At 48.3% G+C, this 12,425-nt stretch overlaps 1 protein-coding gene across 1 annotated transcript in view; it reads right to left on the bottom strand.

The window, feature by feature from the left end:
* The window catches only part of MAP4 (microtubule associated protein 4), a 268,981-nt gene that overhangs the window by 81,932 nt on the left and 174,624 nt on the right, over positions 1-12,425 (bottom strand). The window contains exons 9-10 of the mRNA XM_045004160.1: positions 11,759-11,899; positions 6,862-7,017 (exon numbers count right to left, since the gene is read on the bottom strand). Of these exons, the coding sequence (XP_044860095.1) occupies positions 6,862-7,017; positions 11,759-11,899 (297 nt within the window). The remainder of the gene's footprint in view (positions 1-6,861; positions 7,018-11,758; positions 11,900-12,425) is intronic.

Consider the following 12,425-nt stretch of genomic DNA (forward strand, 5'->3'; position numbering starts at 1 on the left):
TGTTCAGGCTTTGGTCACCACTTGTGTCAGTTACTGTCACCCCTTCCTCGCTAGCTAACCTGATTCTCAACCCATTCCCTTTCAGATCATGCAAAATGTCGTCCCCACTCCTACTATTCTGACTATTCCGTTCCCCTAATCTTATCCTTTCACTGGTTACTCTGGCCTCCCACAGAAAATCTCAGCTTCTCTTCATCTTCTCTACACTCCCATAACCTGTGTTTCAGCATTAATTTCCTTCTTCTCACTTCTCCTGGAAGCCTTTCCACTTCTTAAAACTGCCTGTTTAAATACATCTGCCCACATTGTCTGGCTCTTTTATTCACAACTTCTTCCACACCACGCCTCACGGTTCATTCTCTAGCCTGCTGCTTTTAGTTAAAACCTCTCCCTTTAAAAACTCCCTTCTACCAAAAAGCCTACCAATGTTAAGACACTAAAGAATTAAAGTGCATAACATTTAAAAAGTGAATGCTATCTTTACCAGGGTGTACTTTACAGCTTACCTGTCCCATATTGAGAGTCTGAACTATACTGTCTGTCAAACTTAGATCATAACTTCGACTCAGCAGGACCATGCTAGCTTCTTCTGATTGTACAGCATGGACTACAATGATTATGCCCCATACACAATAAAATCCCCTGCCCACTACCAGAAAACAAACATTTCTCATTTAATATCCCTGTCCTCAATCCCTGAATTCTCTAGCTAAAGCAACCTGGCAAAATTGCCAAAAAATGTATCTACCCAGCAACAAACTCTAATAGACCCTATTCAGACTAGAAGCTCTTTGAGGCAGGCACTATGTCTTCTTATTTGTCTGTACATCACTTGGCATATCTTGGAACCTATAGTACATATTTTGGGTACCATAATATGTACACAAAATAATTGCCACTAGGGATGGGTAAGTATGCCTTTTGACGGCTTGCACTAAATCTCTCTCTGAAAAAGACGGCTACTCACTGTTGTAACTGTTGTTCTTCGAGATGTGTTGCTCATATCCATTCCAGTTAGGTGTGTGCACGTTCGTCGGAAGATTTTTACCCTAGTAACACTCGGTGGGTCGGCTGGGCACCCCCTGGAGTGGCGCCGCTATAGCGCCAGATATATACCCCTGCCGACCCATCCGCCCCTCAGTTCCTTCTTGCCGGCTACTCCGACAGTGGGGAAGGAGGGCGGGTCTGGAATGGATATGAGCAACACATCTCGAAGAACAACAGTTACAACGGTGAGTAACCGTCTTTTCTTCTTCGAGTGATTGCTCATATCCATTCCATGTAGGTGATTCCCAAGCCTTACGAAGGCGGTGGGGTCGGAGTGAGATGTTGCAGAATGCAAACTGCTGAGCCAAAGGCTGCATCATCTCTGGACTGTTAGACCAATAAGGCAAAGGTGTGGACCGAGGACCAGTAGTAGCACAACATAACCCCTGGAAGGGTATGTGAGTCAGGAAGGCAGCAGAAGAAGCCTGAGCCCTGGTGAAACGAGCAGTAAGGTGGCTCGATGGAACATGGGCCAAGTCACAAGAGGTGCAAATGCATGATGTCACCCAAGATGAAAACCTCTGGGAGGAGACAGGTAGGCCCTTCATCCGGTCTGCCAATACAACGAAGAGTTGGGGCGTACGAAAGGCCTTTGTCTGGTCGATATAAAAAGCGAGCTCCCTACGGACATCTAGGGAGGGCAAATGTGCTCCCTTCGCGATGAATGTGGCTTCGGAAAGAAGACCGGAAGGAAGATATCCTGGTTGATATGAAAGGTCAACAGCACCTTAGGGAGGAAGGCCGGACGTGGTCACAACCACACCTTGTCCTTGCGAAACACAGTATACCGTGGGTCCACCGTGAGAGCCTGAAGCTCGGAGACTCATCTGGCCGATGCAAAGGCCACAAGGAAAAAACTATCTTTCAGGGCAGGTATCACAGCGAGCATGTTGTCAGTGGCTCGAATGGGGCAGGCATGAGTCTGGTTATAACCAGGTTGAAGACCCAGGTTTTGGCGGGGCGGCGAACCTGGCGGTATAAACACCCCAAGCCCTTGAGGAACCTAGAAACCACAGAGTGTGAGAATATGGAGCGGCCACTCTCCCCTGGGTGGAAGGTAGAGATGGCTGCCAAGTGTACCCTTAATGATGACCGCGCCAGGCGCTGCTGTTTGAAAGATCAGAGGTAGTCCAAGATGGAATGGATCGGAACCTCGGTGGGAGAAACATTGGCGTTTCGTAGCAGCAAGAGAAACACTTCCAGTTGGCCAGATACGTTAACTGAGTGGAAGGCTTCCTACCACCCAGGAGAATCCTGTAGAACCGAGGCAGAACAACGTAACTCGGATCGGTTTAGACCTGCAGCAGGCATGCTGTGAGGTCCAGGGATTGCAGGGCTGGGTGGTGAAGTTTGCCATGATCCTGCGTTATGAGGTCTGGGCAAAGAGGCAGGGGAATCGGGTTGGCTACCGACAGGTCTAGCAACATGGTGTACCAGTGCTGCCTGGGTCACGCTGGAGCGATCATGATCAGGTGCGCTCTGACCCTGTGGAGTTTTAGCAGGACCCTGTGAACCAGCGGGAACGGCGGGAAAGCGTGCGGCAGATGGCTCGTCCACGGCATCAGAAAAGCAGCCAAGATCGAGCCCGGGGAGAGGCCTCGGAATGAGCAGAACTTCTCTCTCGTTCTGTTCTCGCGAGAGCGAAGAGGACTATGCAGGGAAAACCCCACTTCCGGAAATGGAATGGATAACGTCCGGAGGAATCGATCACTTGAGAGACAGGAAGGATCTGCTGAGGCGATCCGCCAAAGTGTTCCAGACCCCTGGGAGAAAGGACGCTACCAGGTCCATCGATTGGGCTGTGCGGGAGTCCCAGAGCTGGATAGCTCCCTGCAAAGAGGGGAGGACCGTGCTCCTCCGTGCTTGTTTATGCTAAACTGACCCAAGTGAGCACCCCAGCCGAGAGATGGGGCGTCCATCATGAGGGACACCGAGGGGTGAGGTGGATGGAACAGCATCCCTGCACACATCAGGGAGGGTGTCAACCCCCAGTCGAGGGAGCCTAGGACGCTCGGGGGGGGGGGTCGTCGATGTGACCGTGACCATGACCATGCTGTCTCTGCCCGGGTGGTACACCGAGGTGAGTCACGATTAAAGTGTACGGAGGCGAAGCCTGGCATGTTTGGTTACGAACGTGCAGGCAGCCATGTGGCCCAGGAAACCTAGGCAAGTTCGAGCCAAAGTTGTCGGGAAGGTCCGTAGACCTTGTACAATGGTTACCATCGCGTGAAATCAAGGCGTAGGTAAGCAGGCTGTGCGATACTGGAGTCCAGGATGGCCCCCAGTTAAGTCTATTCCCAGTGTGGGAATCGGGGGATTCCTTTATATGGATCATCAGGCCTAAACGCAGGAATAGGACCTTGTCGACGCCCACATGAGTGGTAACTTGGGCCCCGGTGGTCCCTCGAATGAGCCAATCGTCTAGATACGGAGAACGTGTATCTGACGGTGGCGGAGAGGGCGGCGACTACAGCCAGACACTGTGAATACACATGGGGCTGTATAGAGGCCAACCGGGAGGACCGTAAACTGGAAATGATGGTTGGCCACAAACCGGAGGTACCTTCTGCGTGGAGGATAAACGGCGACATGAAAATACGCGCCCTTCATATCGAGGGCGGCATACCAGTCTCCGGGATCCAAGGATGGGATGACGGTCCCCATGGATACCATGCGGAACTCCAGATATATCAAACTTGTTGAGCTCCCGCAGGTCTAGGATAGGTCTGAGACCTCCCTTCACCTTGGGGATCAGGAATTAGTGGGACTAGAACCCTTTGCCCCTTTCGTCCTTGGAACCTCCTCTATAGCTCCGATGGGGAGGAGCGTCCGCACGTCTTGCAAGAGGAATTGCTTGTGAGAGGGGTGCCTAAGAGGAACGAGGAGGGATAGGCTTTTGCCCGATTGGTGGTTGGGAGGACCCTGATTTTGGCCCCTTTGGGGTCCTGACCAACGCCTACGACTGCCTGAGCTGCTGACTGAGCGACTGACTGCTGGCAAAGCCCTGTCTTTGTCTAGGCGCAGGGTAAGGGCGGCGAGGCTGGGCGGAAAGGTCGGCGCTGAGACATCGGCATGTACATGCCGAGAGGGAGTGCATAGTGACCTTGCTGTCCTTTGGGCCTTGCAGCCTAGGGTCAGTTTTGAGAACAGGCCTTTGTCATTGAAGGACAAGTCCTGTATAGTGTGCAGCAGCTGCGAGGGAAGGCTCGATAACTGGAGCCATGAAATGCGCCTCGTGGCAACACCCGAGGCCAGAGTCGTGCCTGCGGAGTCAGCTACATCCAACAAGACCTGGAGGGAAGCTCTCGCCACTTTCGTCCCTTTTTCCAGGAGGGCATCAAACTCTTGACGGGAGATCTGAGAAAGCGACTCCGTAAATTCTCCCACCGCCACCCATAGTAACGGCTAAGCAGGGCTTGCTGGTTTGCTACGCGAAGTTGCAGGGTGCCTGCCAAGTACATCTTATGGCCCAGGAAGTCCATTCACCTAGCCTCCTTGGACATAGGGGCTGGTCCCTGTAGGCCATGGCGTTGCGTCTCATTGACGGACTAGATGACAAGGGAGCAGGGGGAAAGACGTACATATCCTGTCGCCCCTGGAGGATACCATGCACATGCATTCGACTCCCGTGCCCACGGGCGGGATAGTGGCCACTTGGAGATTCATAGAGAATGCCACCCGTCTCGGGAGGTCCTGATGGGCCCCCAAGTCGATTAGGGGAGGGCCCGAGGAGTACGCTCCTGCCACCGCCTCATCTGGGGAGGAGGGAGAAGAAAGGCCGGGGACAAGTGGGTCCTGTGTGGGCGCACGCTCCTGGGCGACCTCCTGATCCGGTGGGATGTGGGAATCCGGTGGCTGAACTGGGGCTTCCTCCGTACTGGTCGGAGGGGGACGGCTAACTGTCGCCTCTGGCACCCAGTGCTCTGACGGAACAGAGCGAGATGGGATCACAGGTAGGCCTTTGGCCTGATGGCACGCCCAAGATGTACAGGGTGGCCACTGATGGGGGTCAGGGTCCTGTGCCTGGGCACCTGGAAGACTCTGGTGTGCACATCCGAATGGATGGCCATGGAGGAGCTAAAAGCCCTGGGCAGAGTCTCCCTCTTTAGCTGATGTCGCTCGACGCAGCACCGGGGATCGGTACCGGGAGGCATACTGGTACCGGGAGTGAGAATGGGACCTGCGACCGGCGCGGTGCCGGGAGGTCGACCGAGATCCAGTGCCTGGAGCGGTGCCTAGAGCTGGATCGGTGCCGAGTGTACCAGGTCGGCGAACGGGACGCTGATCGGTGCCACGAGTACGACCGGTACCGAAATGGAGAACGGTGCCAGGACCGTGAGCGGTGTCGGCACCTGGCTTGGCGACAGGACCGAGAACATCTGCGGGACCGCGAACGTGAACGTTGCCGCTCTGCGGTGCCGACGCAGGGTGGTCTGAGCAAGGCAGGCTTGCCGATCGACGATATAACCCGCACAGGCGGTGCCGGGGGTTGAGGCAGCGCAGGCGCTGTCATTGCCATCAACTCCCTCGCCGTGGAAATTTCTCTGGCGTGGAGGGAATAGTGAGCTCAACCACGGCTCACACCGGGGAGCGTTCAGACACTGGACTCGACGGCTCTTGCGTGGCCGGAGTCGACGGTGCCGATATTGTCGGTGCCGCGGCAGGTATCAGAACTGGGCAGACCGACTTATTATAGCGCTCAGGCTGCGGAGCAGGCGGCTCTGATGCAGCTTAATAGTGAGCTCAACCACGGCTTGTACCGGGGAGCTTTCCGGTACCGGACTCAACGGCTCTTGCATGGCCGGAGTTAACGGTGCCGAGACTGTCGGTGCCGCAGCAGATATTGGTGCCGGGCGGTCCGACTTAGCATAGCGCTCGGGCTGCAGAGCAGGCAGCTCTGACGCAGCTTAATAGTGAGCTCGACCATGGCTCGTACCGGGGAGCTTTCCAGCACCGGACTCGACGGCTCTTGCATGGCCGGAGTTAACGGTGCTGATATTGTCGGTGCCGCGGCAGACATCGGTGCCGGGCGGTCCGACGTACCTGGCACCGGGTGCAGGGAAGGGAATAATCCCCGAACCCCTGTGAACTAAATACACTAACTATACTACAAACGAATAAAGTTAACTACAACTATATAAATCTGAACTATATACAAGAATTAACGAGAGAAACTACGAGTAGCTAGGGAAGTGGAGGTCAGCTAAGCTGCGCTCCACTGTTCCAACGACCGACACGGGCGGTAAGAAGGAACTGAGGGGCGGATGGGTCGGCAGGGGTATATATCCGGCGTTATAGCGGCGCCACTCCCGGGGGCGCCCAGCCGACCCACCGAGTGTTGCTAGGGTAAAAATCTTCCGACGAACGTGCACGCGGCGCGCACACACCTAACTGGAATGCATATGAGCAATCACTCGAAGAAGAACCTTGATTTTCCCAAAGATTCCATAGTGCTTTAGAGCAATGCAAAGTCCTAAAATGGACAACAAAATATCAATTCCATATTGTATACATGAAATACCCTTGTGAGCCATTTCCTTTTGTGCACACCTTGGCAGCAGAGCTGAGCTACAATCAGGAGGCTGAGTTTAAGACAGATCAGAGCAATATTTATTTTGGATGAATTCACTACTTGGTGTTCAACAATCTTACTGGAACTTCTATATCTGGATTTACACCAGTTACTGTACTGCAGGGTTTTTAGTAAGACTTTCCTTTGTAGACTCAGGTCTCATAGTGGCCTTCATACAGGATTTGCCAAAATATTTAAGTCCCCAGGTAATAGTTTATGCAGACTTTCTGGTGTCCGCTTACCTGTTGGAGGTTCATTAAGAGCTGACTTGTGTTGCTCCACAGAAGGTTCAAACATCATCAGCTCTTCCACTACAGGAACAGGCGCTGCACCCATCACTGGAACAGGCGCTGCACCCATCACTGGAACAGGCGCTGCACCCATCACTGGAACAGGCGCTGCAGAGATTAACAGGAGTTAAAGAAACCAGTATACTAAATATTGCTAGTTCTGAAGTTTATAAATGGGGGATGACGAGAAGAGGAAAAGCACCTACAAACTAGTCTTTAAGGGGCTTATTTTTTCCATATGTGACTGTGTATAATTCCTATTAGTGGTAATGACGGATACACCTTCTTGTACAAATGGCAGCAAAGGGTACAATACAAAATATTCCAAAGTCTGCATCCTTGTCTACATGCCTTATTTGACACTTGTGTGTTACCAAAGTGCCTCAAACTACTGCATTCCTCTATACACCCTATTTTTAATAGACCTAATTCCTAGTCAGGTATGCAGTCTTATAGCCTGAAAATCCACTAGGAGCATATGAGGCGGCACAGTTGGTGATCTTCTGGCATGTGGCAATGTACAGCATATATTAAACAGGAATGAGAACGACTTATTTAAATATCACAATAGAGAAGAATTCCTATGTGGATACACAAATACATTCAGCTGGCTACACCTCTACACTTAAAAAACATACCATGGGATCTTCAGTGACCACATGGGCTCAGAACCTTGTTTTCCATCATATTTTTAAAAAAACAGTGTCTCTGGTTGCATAGTGCTCATGGCTATCTCAAGCAGGAGCACTGATTTACTCCTGACTTAGAAGGCACTACCATCAACTACATCACTAACAGGACCTTCTTCTCTGATCCAAGCACTGGCAACGCCTGACTCTGCACTTGACAACAGAACTCAACTTGGAACGTATACAGGCTTTAGAATGTGGCTCATGGGCTCTTATTTTATTCAACCGACATCAACAGTCTCCCAGTTCCCAATGACTTCAGAAGCTCTGAAATTCTTCAAGGACACTGTTCTGTCAATTTAAGCTCAAAATTTCAGCTTTTAAAAACAAGGGTTTTTGTTTGTTTGTTTTTTACAAAACCCTAATAAAACCAAAAGAAGTGTTTTCATACAGTGTATTTGGATTTAAATATTGTCCTGAAGTATTTGCTCCATATGTAACACAGCATAGTCTGAAGGCACTCAAGTCAGAACACAATAGTGACCAAAACCAAAAAAGTCTATTTTCGTTGTCCAAACTTAGTGAAATACAGGAAAAGTGAACACCAGTATAAATGGTGAGAAGTAAATTAAGTTTTAAAACTCGATTCTTAATAATCTAAAGCAACGATACTCAGAACTCAGTGGTTCACGAGCCACATTAGCGATCAACATTACCCAAAAGAGCCACAGTGGTGTCACTTCATTCTTGCATTTACTATTTTATATAGATTATTCTTGCAGCAAAATGACTGACCAAGTATTATTATTTTATCAACTACACTTGGTTAATAACATAGTAAAAGTATCCTGATTGGTTAATAACTATTGGGTAATAGTTAAATAACACCATGTATTAATATGTGCTGCAAAAAGCCACAAGAGACACGTTAAAGAGCCACTTGCAGCTCGAGAGCCTCAGCCTGCGTATCGCTGATCTGAAGTGTTGACAAAGGTTAAGAAATTTGTTTTATAAAGCTTATTTTTTTAATCTGACCACCTCCTTTAATCAACACTACAGAACTCACTTTCTCCAGCCATAACCGATACTCTCACTTCTGTGCTTGGTGAACTAAAAAGCCCTATACCTAGGCTATACCAATTATGTAGTACACTTGAGTTTCCAAAGCCAAGTCATTCACTGATATTTATTGTTCACCATTTCAGCTAGGGTATGACCCTCTCCAAAATAAATTAAATGATTGGTACAGAATATATATCATTGGGAAAGGTATACAGGTGCAAGTAGTATTGTTGGACTCCAACAAATCCTGAGGCCTGGTCTACACTACAGAGTTAGGTTAACATAAGCTGTGTTGCATCAACCTAACTACAGAAGTGTCAACACTAAAATTCGGCTCCTGTCGCTGTAATTGTCCTGCTACACTGACTTAACTCCATCTCCACGAGAGGTGGAGTCAATGCTGATGTAGTTAGGGTGACTCAGTGTCAATGTAGACACTGCATTGCTTATATCGACTGTTACTGGCTTTGAGAAGCCATCCCACAATGCACCACACTGACAGTACAATTGATGCAAGTGCTCCCAGTGAGGAGGCGCACTGCTGACACAAGAAGCAAACCGTACACATACACAAGCAATGTAATTACTGCGGTGGCTATATGCTGACATACGTTAAGTCAACTTACAGTGTAGACATGGCCTCAGACTCACAGAAGGCAGTGAACAATATGAATGACAGGGTAAAGAATCATCAATAAATTGAACTTGTGATCACATTGGTATGACTAAAGCAAAGTTGGATCACAAGTCAGTATTTATTTGACTACTAACCACAAATAAAGATAACCCAGTTTTTGGAACTTCACATTCTGCAAGAGCTGTGGGTTATGAAGTAGTAAAGAATCATTTAATCAGCTTCTAGGCATATTTAATGCAACAGCTGAAGGTGTATTAGATTTATCATTCCCTAGCCATACAATTCAGCCAAACCCTCCCACCTCTGAATTTTCACTCATGATGGGTTTTTGCTGGAAGCTTTGATAATATGCTATCTTTACTAAAATGGGATCAATCCTAGATCCCAACACCTTCTTGTTCTTCATCTTCCAAGCTGACATCAACTTTCTTCACATCCTCCTTCAGCATCTTGAACCACCTTTTTCTAGGTCTTCCTCACTGGTCTTTGTCCCATGAGTCTGACTACTAGATCTGGTACTTTCTGGCCAAAATATCTCACATATCGTCTCACACGACCCAGCCATCTCAGTCAATATTCCCTCACATTTTCTATGATGGGGACTTCCTGCAAAATGGCTTGTACTCTTTCAGTGCATAGCCTATCAGCTCTCATCTTACCCAACATCCACCTGAGCAGTTTCATTACAGCAGTGTGAAGTAGTAGTAGTATTTCTCTCTTCCTCATTGTCTAACATTCCAACCCGCACATCATGGCTGGCCTAATCATGATCTTATATAATTTGCTCTTTAGTTTACCTGGCATATTCTTATTGCAGAAATTCCTTTCAACTGCCTCAATTTACACCAAGTGCTCTCCATGACATCTGTATCCACATTCCCAACATGGCTCAGGACTGAATCCAGATATTTAAATTGTCACACAGACTAACACTCTACCATCTAATTTCACTAGCATCTTGTAGTCCCTCTCAACAAAGCACCACATGGATTCCAGCTGATTCATATGCCATTTTCATAAGCTATTTTTTTCTAATTCAGTTCTATGTCCCTTTCCAGTTTGGATTTATTTTCACAGCACAACATAATGTCATAAGCAAAAAGCATGCTCCATGGAGCCTTTGCTGTAAATGGAGATTACTTACCTGTAACTAGAGGTCCTTCAAGATGTGTGGTCCCTATCTGTATTCCGCATATGGGTACCCTTGCACTCCATGCACTTGAGACTGGAGATGTTTAGCAAGTAGACTCTGTTGGTCCATGCATGTGCAGTTGCTCTCCTTGTGTTCCAAACTGAGGGCATAAAGGACGATACCTCCCTAGTTCCTTCTCCTACAATGGATCAGGTAAGATCCAAAGCAGAGGGGAAGGAGAGTGGGTATTAGAATACAGATAGGAACCACACATCTTGAAGAACCTCAGGTTTCAGGTAAGTAACCTTCTCCATTTTTTCTTCAAGTGCTGGTCCTTATGTGTATTCCACATGTGGGTGATTGGTAAGCAGTACTCAAACAGGAGGAGGGTGTGAGGATGCAGTTGGTATGGATAGCTAACACTACTGACCTCATGACTGCATCTGCTGAAGAACCCTGGACTAGGGTGTAAAGTTTTGTAAAGAAGTGGATGGAGCTCTAAGTAGCCACCTTACCAATGTCCATTACTGGTAGATTTCAGATGCCATTGAGGTTGCGTGGGCTCTCAGAGTGGGCCCGCACCCCATCTGGAAGAAGATTACTTGTCAACAGATAACACTGGATCTCTAGATGCATCAGTCACTTAAAGTCTCTAGGCTGATAATTCTTGTCCTCGCAATTGCTCCGCTATACCAACAGTCTTGTATTTTCCCAATAGGTTTTGTTCTTTGCGGATAGAAGGCCAAGACCTGTCTGATGTCCTGGAAGAGCAGTGTCTTTTCTTTGATGGAAGCATGAGGCTTTGGGAAGAATACTGAGAAGTGAATAGGTTGATTCATGTGAAACTCTGAAATTACCTGTGAATAAATTTTGGGTTGAGGCAAGAGGAGGCTCTCTATGAAATATGATATATGGTGGGTCAGCCACAAATGCTCCCAGTTCACTCATCAGTCTGGCTGATGTGATAGCAACTAAGAAAGCAACCTTAGTGGAAAGGCATGACATGGAACATGTAGCCATCGGTTTGAAGGGTAGTTTGGTAGGAGCTGAGAGTACCAAGCTGAGATTCCTTTGTGGTGTGAGTTTAGTCACCAGCAGGAAGGACCTAATGAGGCCTTTCAGGAATAAAATTGTGGTAGGGTGAGTAAAGATAGATTGGCCTTCTACCAGAGAATGGAAGGCATGGATTGCTGCCAGGTGACCCTTCAATGAAGTAATGGAAAGTCCTGACATTTTGAGGAACAGTAGATAGCCTAAAACTACGGGGTATCTGCTGATTCTCGTGATAACTGCTTCCATTGCGATGTGCATACTTCCCTCCATGGTTTCTTCATAATCTTAAATCTATCAGCAAATAATCCATCACCAACACAGACCCACAGATCTTACCCGTTGGTTCAACCTGTGGTGTGTCAGTAGCTTTGGTCTCTCCTGTAGGCTCTGTTAGTGCAGAAGGAACAGCAGCAGGTGCAGCCGCCACTGGACTTCCTGGCAAATACTGTTCTGCTGCATCAGCTATCCTGGTGGGTTCTAGGTACACAAAAGGAATTTTTGTTGATTACATGTGAGTGAATTTGGAAACACTACCTGTATATAACATGAGCTCTTTTGATAAGAGTCTGCGATGTTGGATGCATTTGTACCATGCCTAGTAACATAAATGGATCCCAATAGAGGCCACTGGACACTACTATAACACAAAGTAAATATACTACTACTCAAATACTGAAGTAAGGAAGTTTGGTTCTGCTCTGAAAAGTGACTCTAAAAATACCATTATGGTGTTCCACACGAATTGCATCTCAGGATATATCTACACAGTGAGCAGCAACATGTGGAGGCAAATCTTAGAGCCAGAGTTGACCAACTTGGACTCTGAAAGGCTTGGGCTACTGCGCTAAAAATAGCTATTATAGATTTTGCAGTTTGGGCTGGAGCTTGGGCTCTGAAGCCCACCCCTGTCCACAGGCTTCAGAGCCTGAGCTCCAGCCAGAGCTGCAACATCGACAACAGCTATTTTTAGTGCAGTAGCCCAAGCCTCGAGAACCCAAGTCTG

The sequence above is a fragment of the Mauremys mutica genome, chromosome 2 (genome assembly GCF_020497125.1).
Source record: "Mauremys mutica isolate MM-2020 ecotype Southern chromosome 2, ASM2049712v1, whole genome shotgun sequence".
Classification (NCBI taxonomy): domain Eukaryota; kingdom Metazoa; phylum Chordata; order Testudines; family Geoemydidae; genus Mauremys; species Mauremys mutica.